This window comes from Kryptolebias marmoratus, linkage group LG3 (genome assembly GCF_001649575.2).
Source record: "Kryptolebias marmoratus isolate JLee-2015 linkage group LG3, ASM164957v2, whole genome shotgun sequence".
Classification (NCBI taxonomy): domain Eukaryota; kingdom Metazoa; phylum Chordata; class Actinopteri; order Cyprinodontiformes; family Rivulidae; genus Kryptolebias; species Kryptolebias marmoratus.
In genome coordinates, this window is record NC_051432.1 from 24802565 (window position 1) to 24817160 (window position 14596).

The following is a 14596-nucleotide window of genomic DNA, read 5'->3' on the forward strand; positions in this document are numbered from 1 at the left end:
GAATCTTTACGTGAGGAGGAAGAAAAGGGGAAAACTCTTGAAAGATGCTCTTTATTTAAACATGTATGTACAAGTCGTTTCCGCTTATTTTCTGCATATTTGTTAGATCCCCGCCATCGTAGACCTTCCTAAATTCACTACAACTACAGAACGCCAAGTTTTCAGAAGTGACAAAGAACAACAGCAAGTCACTAATGTCCTAAATACACTCAAGCATACATGATCAACTGGAGGCCTGTACAAAAGTTGCATTTCTTTCCTTGTTTGGCATAAAAACTCTAAAATCAGAGGATGTAAGTTGTTTGCATTATTAATACCCACAATAACAATGATGTCAGACTGTCACAGTTTATATTTCCAGGTAGTTGATGATTCTTCGGGATGACCTTGCATAATGATGACAAACTGTTGAACTGTGATAAGAGTTACTTAAAGCACTACAGAAGTGTCTCATGAGGCTGTATGCAGGTTAGTAATATCTGAAGAGAGGCTGCACTTCTTTCTTTCTAATTATTTAACTTCAGTCTCTCCAGCCTGTTTGGATTTAGCTGATCTGTCTACAAACTAACTCGCTCGTCGATGTTAACCCGTTCATTAAGGAGTTTAGTTTAACTCAACTTTTTTTCCTCTAACTGGGGGGAAAAATAATCAAAATGTAAAGTTTGTGAGCTCCACAGAGTCACCGTTTTGCTTTAGAACGATTTAAAAGCTTAAATGGGAAAATTAACTTTTCATCAAACACGACAGAATGATTTATTTTATGTTATTTAACTTTTGTGGACTTTGTGCTTTTAGGGCTGTTTGTACAATCCAACATCATCTTGATTGGGTTTGTGTGGAGTACTTTATAGTCAGTATCATACCTGCAGCAGGTGGGAAAAAAAATAGATGAGGAAAACTTCTTCAGGAATAAGTCTGAGCAGAACTTTGAAAATAGATTTTCGTATTTTAAAATGACTCAAAATCTAAAATTTATTTTCGTTCTGACGAAGTGATGAAAGAGGGATTTTTAGACCCTTTTTAACTTTTGCATTAAATAGCTGTTATTTTCATGCAACCACAGGACTTGGACAGGAGGTTTCTTGCAGGACGGACTGTTGGAGACCACCTGGTGACTTCAAATTGTGGATAAAAATGGGCACATCTGAGTTTAGGTCGTTTGTGACCCAATCAGCCAAGCGACCACTTTTTTTTTTTTTTAAATCACAAACTATCAGGAAACTGAGGACTCTGCAGACGATTCCAGACATTTTGGAAAGTCCCTCGCCAACTAGTCATAGAGTCAACTTAAACATCTGTTTCAGGCTAAATTCAATGCGGGTTGCAGGAACTTTTACTCTTTGAGAAGTTCTCCCTGATTCTTTAATCCGATTTTTTCCTCTGACTGCTGTCTTCTGCAGGTAAGATACTGACCATACGTCTCTTTAAAGGAACGCAGCATGAAGGAACGATGAATGAATCAGATTTTATTTACACGTCTGTCCGAGGCCTTCGCTCCAGACGCTCCTGACTGTAAAGCTCCCCTCGAACGCTGGTTAGGGATCAGCTCCCGAAACGCCTGCAGCTAAAGAACAAATCTGATTTCTGAGCAGGTTCGAGGGCGATCGCGGCTATCTGTGGTTCTCTGAGTAACAGGAAGTGGTTGTGTCATGTGACGTGAGTGTGGCGACACGGAGAGGGTCGGTTTCGGTTACATGACGGCACACTGGGTGGCGCCGCAGCAGTCTTTAATGATGGCCGCTCCTGACTTGGTGATGGAGGGTTTGTTCGGGGGCGGCTCTGGGATCTGTCTCTTGGGCTTCGGAGGATCTGTTAAAACAAAAACCAGAGAAAAAGGAACTTATAAGCAGAAGGACGAGGGGACAAAAATCCGTGTTTGAGTGAATTTGAAGCTGGCACTCACTCTGTGTGACTTTGAGCTTCTGCTCCAAAGGCTTCAGCTTCAGCCGGAGGAACTCGGCCATCTCCTTGTCCTCCTCCTGCTCCCTGAGGTGCAACACAATCACATTTTAGACAAACGCGACTCAATAAATGTCAGCCGTCGTCAGACCAGACCACTATCAGAGCACGGCCCAGTCCCAGTTGGTAGTCTGTGTTTTATCAGAGCTCCCAATCCGTTTGTCTCGCCAATAAACCAATCAGCTCGCTCCAGCAGACGTTTTTAAGACGCCATCTTGGGTTGGGGCCGACTCGTAACGTTAATGATGACCTGGAATCCGTCCGGTGGTTCAAGACATATTTTGCTAACAGAGAGACAGCGTTAACGCTAAGTGTGTAGCTCTTAGAGTATGTGTTGGGCATGACTCTCAGCTACTACCACACCAAACTTTAGCTTAATATCTGCAGCGTTATAGCTGTTTCTGCGTTGCTGAAGATGCTTTGCTATGGCGGCCATCTTGAATCACTTTATAATAACTATACCTTATTTAGCCCTATTTAATCATTAATAAATTATTAATTATCCTTGAAAATAGCGGCTTTTTCTTTTAGAGGAAACTTTTTATGGATTTGTCGTTGGGAGCGCGAGTCCGCAGAACTTTTCGACTGGCCTTAGGCGTATTTAGCAGAAGAAGAAGTTGACAGTGAAAACGATTTATGACCGACAATCCCTTTGCATTTAAAGACTGTCCAGAGGCAGAACGACTACTTAAAGACTATAAGGCTTCTGGAAAACAGTTTCTTTTCAAATTAAAGTAACGGGACATGCAGGTGTTGATGGAACTTGTGTGTTTCGTCTACATTAACAAATACCTAATAAAACATAAATAGTCTTTACTTTAGGAGGGTTCACAACTATTAATGCACTGCAGGATAGTTATATAATTAATTCAAACACACTCTCATAAGTTATTAAGCATTAATAAACAATAAGTATGTTGGTTTTGGATGTAATTAGCCTTTATGGATAAAGCATTAATAAATGTGGTAATTTATAACTTATTAAGCATAAATCATCCTTAATTATTGATGTTTTCAAGGCTAATTAACCCTTTATTAATGATTAAATAAGGTGTAGGTATTATAAACTTCTTTCTGACAGTTTCATTAATATCCCTGCCGTGGTTCGTGACATATTTTGCTAACAGTGCAGACAAGGTGATTAAAAATCCATCTATTGCTAACATTTGAGAGAAGAATTTTAATTATTTCTTTATTAGTTTGTTTATCTGCAGATGTCCTTCATCTGCATATACGGATAGTTTTTTGGTTTCCAACGTCGACCCATTTTTTTTCTACTTCTTCCTCATCTGTGTCCTGTCTTTCTTTGCTGCATGATAAACTGAGTTGTGTCCACAAAGTCCCGGATATTAGCCGTCCTCGACGCGAGGGCCTCACCTTAATCTCTCCACCTCGGCGTCGTCGACCAGGAAATCCCTTTTCTGCACCAGTTTATGGATCTTCAGGATCAGCTCCTCCTCTCGCTGCCGGTGCTTCTTGTTTTTCTCTTTCTCTGTTAGAAAGAAAGATAAGACAGGCGCAGCACAGTCAGATGAATACACCCAACACATGTATGTTTTGGCCTGTGTGTGTGTGTGTGTGTGTGCGTGTGTGGACGAACTTTAATGAAACCTTCAGAAAGTAATCACTGGGTTGACGTTTACAGCTCAGTCACTTTTACAGATATTGAGCTAAAATTCGGCGTGGTAGTAGCCGAGAGTCATTCGCGACACGTACTACAAGCGCTAACGGATCACATAAAATCAAGAGAAATATCGTAGTGTTTCGTTAGATTCAACGTAAGGCGCTCTTAATCTAAATCCCTGGCCATAAAAGGCAGCATTTCTTCAAGTAAATCCAGGCCTTTATTGATGTTTTAGCCTCTAATGTAAAATATGAAAGCAGACATGGAGGTGTTGACCTTACAGCAACGTCAGCAGGCTTTTAAAAGCTGAGTCACGTCACAAACTGGTCCTTAATTCTCTCCTCATGTAATATTTACAGCGAATGAAGAGTTGACTTAATTATGCGAATTGAGAGAGCTCTTATTTTGTTTTGTTGGGCGGCGGGGGGGAGCAGAGAGAAACATCCTTTCCTCCTCGCCTTCATGAAGGCGAGGAGGAAAAAAAAAAAAACATAAATACTTGTTTAAATTGTACGTGTGCTCAGGTTAGTGCACGGGCGGGCTGTTTGTCTCTGCTGGGTGGAGGTGATTTGAAAAATGTCTGCTCACATCAGCTCTTTTCTCCCTCCTGGAAATGAAAAGTGCAGCTACAGGAAGTTTCCCCCCAACGTGAAGAGGAGGAGGAGGAGGAGGAGGAGGAGGAAGGGGTTCTGATCTGTCCTGGACTGAAGAAACTAGATGCCATCATCACTAAAACGCTGCAGGTTCGCACTTTTTATGGGACAAACTGCAGAGAACGTGGGGTGTGTGTCATAATAAAACTATTATGATAGAATCCAGTTAGAGCTGTAAGCAATAATCTTAAAGGGGAGTCAAATTCTTTACTGTTAATGAAAGATTTTATTGTTTTTGAACAGGAAATACACAAATACACCTTGTGGGAAATGTCTGAAAGCCTCATAATCAAATAACTATTAAATCATTTAAAATAAAACATGTTTTCTTTTAAAAACTAGTCTTTAATTCACAGCTAATAAATCATGTCTCTGCTGAGTTTAATAAACTTTCTTCGTGTTGCTTAAATTCGGTTAAATGGATTGAATTTTTACTCATATGGTTATTTGAAAAAGTAAGGTTTTTCTCTTTTTTTTGACATTTTTGGACAAGAACCCATCTAATTTTTTACCTTTTTAATGTGCATCTGTTGATTAAAGTGAAACGTTAAGCTAAATTATCTGAATTCTTTTAAAGTTGCAACCAAAACAAACCTTTTCCTAGCCATTTTTTTGATTTCAAGAAATAGAAAAACTAAAGAAAATCCTTGAAAAACAATCAATTGTTGTTCGAGGCTCAGTCATCTGTGACAAAATAAACCAGTTTTATTTTAACTTCTTAAAACTCAGAGCTGCTGTTCTGTTTGTTACTGAAATGTATAATTTATTTAAATAAACTAAATAAAACCCAGAAAATAAAACTCTAAGCTCAGCTCAAAACATCCAAAATCAAATCCAACTGGAGAAATCAGCATTTTCTGCAAAAATCCAGCATGAACTGACTGAACGACTGCTGAAATTCACTGAAGAAGCTAAAACTAAGCTGTTGAAGCTAAAAGAAGCACCAGCTAAACACCAGCTAAAACCTAAAAGGTGCAAAACTAGTATTAATAGATAAAATAGATCATAGCTAGAAGCTAAAATGAGAAAAAGGCTAGCTAGCTAAAAGCTAAGCTAGCATAACAAACAGCTGAAAGCTAAAAGTAGCTGAAGCAGATTTGAATGAGAACGATGATGAACTGTAGAGAATGGGGAAAGGAGGAAATATTTGTAAATAAATACAAATATTTAGAAAAGTGTGAAAGTTAAAAAACCTCAAAGTCACAGCAGCCGACTCCTGAATTAGTTCAACATTTTAATTGATTCATTTTTGCCATTTTGCAAAAGAAAACAAGCAAAACTAACAAACGGGCAAACAGTTGAATCCAACTCCTGTATCCCTGACCCAAAACAAACACGTTCATTAGTAGTTTAATTCATTCTACCAGCAGATTAACATCCTGCTAATGTTAAAAGGCTAAATTTAAAAGAAATAAAGGGTCTGCAGGTAATTCTGTACGCATGTGATCATGCTGTTAAAATCCTCTGCTCCATAAAAATACGACTCGACACAAACCGGAAGCAGCTCTTCTGCTCTAATAGCCGCCGACATGTTTGTTGCACGCTGAAAGGATGTTTTCAGGAGACGGGTGCCATGGCAACCGCGTGGATGCAGATCTGTCGTGGTTCGAGGCCGCTCGCAGTAATTGATGGAGCAGCAGCGACTCCGACGTCAAAGAACGACGGGTCACAGGAGCAGCCGAACACGAGCAGAAACATGAACTTCTGACGTCTCAACTCATCCCAGCCATGACTGTTGTTGATCTGCAGACTCTTTATCTACGCTGGTCGTTGCTCAGGTTTTTTCAAAACGGAACAAAAACTTCTGCCACTCTTAAACTACATTTCTGACTCAACTAATTAAAGCAAAAAGTATTTTTATTCCCCGTCGGACACTCGGGTGATTAGGTTGTTGTCCAAAGCGTTAAATGAAATCCACACCACGCGGGGTTCGAGACGTCACCGATGTGTCTCGTGTGAGTCTTTGAACGCAACACCAGCCCCTCCTCCTCCTCCTCCTCCTCCTCCTCCTCCTCCTGACACATGATGTACAGATTCACTCTGAGGAGGCGCTCTCTCCTGCTGTTGCCAGGTCGTCTCTATGCACTGCTTCATGTACTGTGTGTGTGTGTGTGTGTGTGTTACTATGGGTGACGCAGCTGACGTCAGGGAAGCTTCTCAGCACTCTTCGGCTGCGTCACAGATGACCAGGAGTCACATTCATGTCAGAGTTTTGGACGTTTTGTTGCATATAAACCACAGGAAGCTCCACGATGAGGAGCTCAGAATAAAGTTTATGACTTCTGGACACTTTGGACTCGTGTTGCTCTGATGGATTTCTGTGTGTTTGATAATCTCTCCTTTCATAACTCCAGCCTGCTTTGGAGATTTCTGATTCCTGAGACCAAATTAAAAACATGTTGATGTACATAAAGACACAAACTCTAAGTTTGAACTCGGTGTCTGAGCTGCTCACGCTGTGTTGTTATTAACACAGTTTGTGTGTGAATTGTACCTGGAACGGCCACGATTTGTCTCAGCTCCTGCTTTAAACTCACGATGTCTTTGCAGAGCTGAATGTCGTCCATCCTGAAGAAGAAGAAGAAAAAAACGGAGCGTTAAATCAGATTAAAGGGTGTCAGATATTATTAGCTCCTTCTCCTTCAGAAACCTGACTGAAATGCTGTCAGATTTGTTCTGAGCAGAAATAAAATCTGCAAAAAAAAGCAAAGCAAAGTTGAGTCTTCTTTCTTTTTTTTTCTTTTTTCAGGTGGCACTTTTTTTGGTATGTTGATGTGAAAACCGTTGGTTTTTCAGGGATCACGAGAAGTTTAACAACACATAAAAACGGCTTAAAGTTTTCACAAATACAAGTTTCCTTTATAAAATGAGCTAAAAGCAGAAAAACTCATTAAAACTAAAGAAGCTTCATTTTCTGTAACTGCAGGGTGAACGCTGAGCGCTGAAGAAGCTGAAAATGAGGAGTTAAAGCTAAAAGAAGCAAAACACGAGCTAAAAGCCAAAAAATAGCAAAACATTAGCTGAAAGCTAAAAGTAACAAAAAAGCTACCTGGAAGATAAAAGTAGCAAGAGGCTAAAACATAAGCAAAATGCAGCTAAAAATAGCAAAAAGCCACCTAAAAGCTAAAAGTAGCAGAAAAGCAGCAGCTAAATGTAGCAAAAAGCTAGATAGATGCTAAAGGTATGAAAAGGCTTCCTGAAATCCAAAGGTAGCGTAATTTTGAACAAAAAGCTGAAAGTATCAAAAGACAAGCTAGAAGATAACAGCAGCTAAAGGGAAGCTAAAAGCTAAAAGCTTTGAGTCGTGTGATGAAGCCGGAGTCAAACAGAATAAATTGTTTGAAGGAACTGAAGAGATTTGGACGTGTTTCGTCGGGTTAAATGTTTGTAAATTAAGTTAAATATTTTGAAAAGTATAAAAGTTGCAAAAACCAAAACGAGCTGATTGTTTTAATTCACGACTGGCTGAAACAGCGCAGGGCATTCAGAAGTAATTAAACTGGTATGACACCAGAAGACAGAGACCAGAGTGTGAACGCTGAATCCGGTTCCACTCGGTTACAGATCCTGATCTGTTCTCCATCATCTCTGCACCTCCTGCAGCTCTTACGTCTCTCCTCCTCCCTTTCTCGCAGCGACGGCGACCGCCGATCTAATTCGCCGTGTGACGGATCGGGCCTATGACTCATCCTCAGGCTCCCTCCTCCTCCTCCTCCTCCTCCTCCTCCTCCTCGCTCTTCGTCTCATTGCTGCTGCTCCGGTTAACGCCTCCCTCCCTTCGTCCCCTGTTTTTCTCACCTTTCCGCCTTGTGTTTCACTCTCTAAATGCTATCTCTGGATGCCTTCTGCACCCTGACGCTCACCCTGTGTGCGTGTGTGTGTGTGTGTGTGTGTGTGTGTGTGTGTGTGTGGTTTGAGTCAAACACATCCTGTCAGATGAGACGTAAGCAGCCCTAACGAAGAGCTGTGTGTGAACACACATCATTAACTGAACTCTCGAAGTGTTTCAGCAGCCGTCAAACAGCCGAACCTCGGCTGCAGGTCGCAGGCGAAGCAGCGAATCACACAGAAAGAGAACAAATACATCATTAAAAGCGTCATAAACTCAGCGTGTAATGTTTAACAGCTGAATAACAGCTCCTTTAAGATGTGATTTATTGATTTCTGCATCAAGTTCATTTTAAAAATTCAGATTTTTTTCCAGATTTAGTTTGTTTTAACTTTGCAGTAAATCACAACCTCGTAAAATAAACTGTTTCATTAATAAACAGGATAACTCATCAGTTCATTGACGTCTGCAAGACTAAAAAAGTTTTAAACAACTTTGATACTTGGCTGCTGCAGAGCTGGACTTTGTTGGACCTGGTTTGATTTTTCTGCACATTTTCAGTCCTTGAAACGAACCGTGACGGCGTTTTATGCAGTTTGTGCTTAAAGACGAGCGAGGCGAGTGAAAAACGAGTCCGGCTGGAAAAAAGACCGACAGCAGATCTGAAATTTGCCTTTTTAAGAAAAGAGGGGAAAGAATCCAGCAAAGATCTGAGAAATCTTCTGAAGTCACCTTATTGGGGCTAAAATCCTGTTTTATCCCAAACAAACTGGCTAGTAAATAAAATCCTAAAGAATCCATTTTAAATCCTTTTTTTTTTTTTTTTTTTTTTTTTTTTGCTGGGTTCATCTTTTGAGTTTAGGAGACATGTTGATGTTCGAATGACTCACAAGAGTTAAGTTAAACAGCAAAAACATTCTTTAAAAAGAACTCAAATTGATCAGAGAAATATTAATTAAGACTACTTAATAAGAATAAAAGTAAGTTTGGCTTATTGGACACAAAATCTAAAAAGAATAAAGGTTTACCGTTCCTTGAATGAATGCATAAACATGAGTTTTAGATTAAGATTGTTTTATTTGTGAATGACTCTGTAAAAATTACTAAGGTTTTTTTTTGCCATTTTTGTGTTTGATAAGCTGCCTCAGCTGTGGCCGCCATCTTGACTCTGAAAGTTACATCCAGTGGTTACTTTCTGTGAGTTTCATTAAAATCCCTCCTCTGGCTCATGAGATATTTTGCTAACACTGCAGATAGGACCTTTGATCATTACTGTGTACTCCACATTAGCACTGTTCTGCTGCACAGGGAGCAGCAGAAACCACATTTCCGGCTCAAGGAACGGGAGGATTTGGTGGCTGAAGCTCTCGTTGACGAGCAGCCGGTCGGTTCGTGGCGGTGACTCATTCTCCAGCCCACTGAATAATCAATGGATGTTTTTCAAACAGCCAGCTCTCCGCGAGCCCGGAGCAAAGCAGCACTTCAAAGCTTGAGCAGTGCGTCAGAAGAGCCAAAAAACCTCTCGCTGCGACAGGATGAAGCTCATTAGCCTCGCAGAGGACAGCTGTAGGAGCTGTTATGACGGATTATCGATTTGGTGAATTCACACTCCGTTTCTGTCGGTGGGAGAAGAAGACTCACATGAAGCGCAGCTCCGACTCCCGGCGCACCAGGACCTCCCGCAGGCGCTGGATGCGAGCCATCTCCACCTCAATCTCCTCTGGAGACATGGTGCTCTCCGCCATGGACACGTCCGAGTGTCCTGAGAGGCAGAGGACAGAGGACAGAGGAAGGAGGAAACAAACAACAAATGAATGAATGCAATAAAAAAAGGAAGGAAACAGGAAATGCTTCTTACCTCTTCCTCTGTCAGCAAAATATCTCATGACCCACAGGGCAGGTTTTAGTGAAACTTTCAGAAAATAATAATTGCATTTAGTTTTTTAACCTAATTCAAGATGGTCGCCACAGATAATCAACATTTACAGATACTGAGCTAAAATGTGGTGTGATCGTAGCTGAGAGAGTCAAGATCTGTCACTCTGTTATTTCCTCTACGATGAAACGCAGCGGGCGATATGCATTCCTCCAGAGAGACCTGGGTCTTTACAGTAATTTGAATGGGAAGCAGTGGTTGTGGTATTTACAGAGTCCTCTCCCTTCATTAGAAATCACAGACTCCAGCCGTCTGATTCTGGATCCTGACTGTGGGTTCTGACTTTCTCAGCCTGTTGGCTTTTTTCTCTGCGCGTCAGCCGAGACAATGGCGTTTCCAGACGGAGCGAAATTAAAAGTTCAAGGACACGGACGGGATTTTCTTTCCAACAAACCTTTAAAGGCAGTAAAGCAGTAAATTTAAAGCTGTTTAAAATCATTTCCCAAGGAAGTTTGTGTTCAGTGCGGGAGAAAGAAAGAATCCCCCTCCGTGCATTGATTCAACACGATGTGTCTGCCAATAAAACGCACGAAAGCTGCAGCCTCTAATAACAATATTAGCAAACCGCTTAATGCACTAATCAATGCTCTGACCACTGATGTGTTCCAGCTGCAGGAACAGCTGGAAGGAAACCAGCTCAGATCTTCACTGCTTACACGTTTTACACTCAGCTCTGTGATTTCCTGGGTTTGTATCGGAACAGAAAACCTGCTGTAATAAACTCTGGGATTGGGAAAACAACACATATTTTTTGTTTATTAGGCAGGAAGGTGTCCAATAAACTGCACTAATATTCTGGCATCTGCTGCTGCGGTTTGGGATTTGTTTTAAGCAGCATCCTTAAATAAAAAGATAAACTTTTACTTATTTGCCTTCAGTGGACTGATGCTTCATCACCAATCAAAGAGGAACTCTGCAAATACTCCAACTAACAAACAAACACTTTATTATTTAGAATAGATTAAAAAGATTAAAGAACTACCTGCAGGGCAGATTCAAGGCTGATTCCTCCTTTTTAAATAAAAAAATCACAGGAAAACATCTCCAACTAAAACAAAATAGACCAAAAACAAATCAAATTTTGAGCTTTTTGTATTTGTTTTAGTCCTTTAATCATAAAAATGCACTAAACTTATTCCTCCGGGGATCAAATGAAGTATATTTCTTATTTCTTCATGTATTTTCTTCATGTACCACTGTTTAACATAATGGAGAGTTGGATGAGTTTACACACAGACGGAGGGTAAAGATGTTATTATTCTATGATTCATTATTGTTCAAAATGTCGCGTGAAAAACCCTCAAAGTCCTTTTGATTAAATAATTATTGTTTTTTTTCCACTCTGTGGTGAAATGATCCATTCCAGCTGATAACATGTCCTTCAGGTTAATGAGAAACTAAATTATCTTGGTTTTTATTTTTAACATTAATCCAGATTCTGAAACATTACTGGAGCAGCAACAACACAAGCTGTCTGATTCTGAGTCAACGCAGAGGACAGAGGTCCAGAGGACAGAGGTCCACACGAGAGGACAGAGGTCCACGTGAGAGGACAGAGGTCCGCATGAGAGGACAGAGGTCCACACGAGAGGACAAAGGTCCACGTGAGAGGACAGAGGTCCGCACAAGAGGACAGAAGTCCACATGAGAGGACAGAAGTCCAGAGGACAGAAGTTCACGTGAGAGGACAGAGGTCCACGTGAGAGGACAGAGGTCCACATGAGAGGACAGAGATCCATGTGAGAGGACAGAAGACCTCACAAGAGGACAGAAGACCTCACAAGAGGACCGAAGACCTCACAAGAGGACAGAAGACCTCAGAGGGCTGAAGTCCTCACAAGAGGACAGATGTCCGCCTAAGAGGGCAGAGGTCCACACAAGAGGACAGAAGCTGTTCGTATGTTAAACTCCTTGCAGACTGGGTTCCTCTGGTGAAATGTGGGGCTCCAGTTCCCGACAACGTGACCCCTGACAGCCACAGCTGGCTCCGCCTCCTTCTGCGTCACTGACCAAGGAGGTAGCTCCGCCCACAATCAGCCCAAAGAAACTCTAAAAACAGGTCATTAACGTTTGAAATCAGAGAAATGGACCACTGGAATGTTTTATGTTGATGTTTAACTAAAAGAAAAACATGAAAACTTTATTTTTACATTTTATTTATTTTCTCCTTTAAATTACCTCCATTTAGTTAAAAATAAAACACGTTTTTTGAGGTATAATCAGAGATAAAGAGCTTGAACTGCGACAGTCACACAAGATTGGACAGCATGGAAATGTGAGCATCAGTATGACACCCAATGCGCTCACACACACACACACATCCTGCAGTCATGCTGAATGCACCACACCTCCCTCCACGGGAAAAAATAAATGAAAACAAACACTCTGGACACAAAACAGAAAGTGTAAAACCCATACTTGTTTGAGAAACGAGCAGACGCGACCCGCAGGAAACAGACTTCCTGTTTGGATCTCGGATGTGTGTTGATGTTCACGAGAGGAGGAAAAACAACGAAGGGTGGATTTGTGACTAAAAATAACCACTGCGTCTCCTCAGGCTTCATCTGGACGTTTCTCTACACCTGATTTCAGCTAAATTGATTTTAATCACGAGAGACTCAAATAAAATCCCCTCTTTTTTCAGGACAGGACAGAAAACTGATTCTTGTTTGTCGAGCAAAAACTTATTTTGTTTTGTTTCAAGATTTCTGAAACAAAAACTGTTATTTGTGGTTTTTAATTTGGGTTTTAACACAAGCATTAAATATTTAAGCTGTTGTTTTCGTCTGTTTAATAGCCCAAATGATTCCCTGAAGGAATGAATACATTTTCATACTGAGATCATCTTATGCTAAGAAATGACGTCACGCTCAGAGCGTCGCTTCTGAATGACTCTCAGCACAGTTGGCTGTGACGGCCATCTTGAAAGGGGCTGGCTCTAAAGTTTAATCAGTCGTAGACGAACACACGATAAAAAATTCCCTGAAAGTTCCATCGATATTTGTCAAGCGGTTCGTGAGATATCTTGCTAACAGACAGAGTTGGCACCGACATTTAAAGCTGATGTTGTAGGCAGCAAGCAGCACTTGGCGCACGTGCTGGAAATGATCCTTAGCTACTACCACATCAAACTTTTGTTAAATATCTGTAAAACTAACTGGGTTCTGGACACTTTTAGGGCTGACTGCGGCGGCCATCTTGAATAGATTTGACTCCAAAGGTTGATCAGTTGCAGGTGTCCCTCCTGTGTCATTAAAGTGGCCGTTGATAAAAATAAATGTTGACCAAAAAATGCTTAAAGAGCAAATCAACGTGAAAAAACAACAATATTTGCCTTTTTAATACTTTGCAGTTAAATCACTTAAAGCTGCAGCTCCAGCTGCTTTATTCCCCTTTTCTGGGTTTCATTTCCGATTCTTGCACTTTGAGCTAAAGTTTCTAAATGTTCTCTGCCTGGAGGGTAATTAGTGGTTAAAACACGCTCACGCGCAGGATCATACGTGCACGTGAGTAAATATTAGGCCTTTTTAGACAGAAAGCATCGCGGAGCCTCAGAAACATCTCCAGCCTCCTGTGAGTCACGCTTTAACCCCTTCAGCGCCGGGACGCTGGCTCGGTTCTGTTCGGCGTCAAAGGGCAGGAGGAAACCCGGGGGGGGGCTCCTATCATTGTGGATGCCTGCTGCTCACCTTTGTCCGTCGTCCACGCCGTTTCCGACACGGCGCCGTAGCTCCTGAGCGCGCGCTCGGTGTCCGAGATGGATTTCTTCAGCTCCATGTTGGGGGAGTGCACGCGCGAGTCTAAGCTGTGAGAGCAACAACAACAAGAAAAAAAAATAATAACGTTTCTCGTGTTTGGGTTCCTCCAGATAAGTCGGTTTTCACCCGGAGACAAGCCACCAGCGACCCGCGACGCTGAGCATCTTCAGAGGAGCCTTCAGGTCCTGGAGGATGGAGGGGATGCAGCGAGCATGCGCAGTGCGGGCAAGGATGGAGAGACACGCCCACTGGCGCTCAGCTCGAGATAAAACACCACAAGCTTGGATTAAAAGAGAGACTAAAGAAGGTGATCTAAGTAAACACGGACAGGAAGCAGATCAGTTTGTCTCTTTAATCAGGTCTGTTTGCTGATATTTGATTAAATCTGTTAAAAAATTAAATGAAGTCAGTTTCAAAATCAGAAAATGAATATGGGCTTTTAAAAAGGTAACAGGAGCTAAAAGCAGCAAAATGCTATCTGCAAGCTAAAGGCAGGACAATGCTTCCTATAAGCTAAAAGTAGCAAAATACTAGCTAAAATGTAAAAGTAACAAAAGTTACCTAAAAGTTAAAAGTAGTAAAATACTAGCTAAAAGTAGCAAAGACTAGCTAAATGCTGAAAGTAGCAAAATGCTAGTTAAAAAGGTAAAAGTTACAAAATCCTAGCTTTGTTACATTAAACTAAAAGTGGCAAAATGTCAGCTAAATGTCAAAAGTAGCAACTTGCTAGCTAAAAGGTAACAGTAGTAAAATACTAGCTAAAAATAGCAACGATTAGCTAAATGGTAAAAGTACCAAAAGGCTAACTAAAAGTAGAAAGAATAGCTAAAGGTCAAA

General features: G+C 41.1%; 1 protein-coding gene across 1 annotated transcript; it reads right to left on the reverse strand.

The window, feature by feature from the left end:
• Window positions 1-37: 37 nt before the first annotated feature.
• bmerb1 (bMERB domain containing 1) lies at window positions 38-13964 on the reverse strand. Its single transcript, XM_017416964.3, has 6 exons — window positions 13691-13964; window positions 9707-9827; window positions 6731-6804; window positions 3337-3451; window positions 1904-1986; window positions 38-1809 (listed from the first exon to the last, which is right to left on the reverse strand). Exons 1-6 carry the CDS (start codon window positions 13776-13778, stop codon window positions 1691-1693), a joined length of 600 nt encoding a protein of 199 aa, XP_017272453.1. The 5' UTR covers window positions 13779-13964; the 3' UTR covers window positions 38-1690.
• Between the last annotated feature and the right edge of the window lie 632 nt (window positions 13965-14596).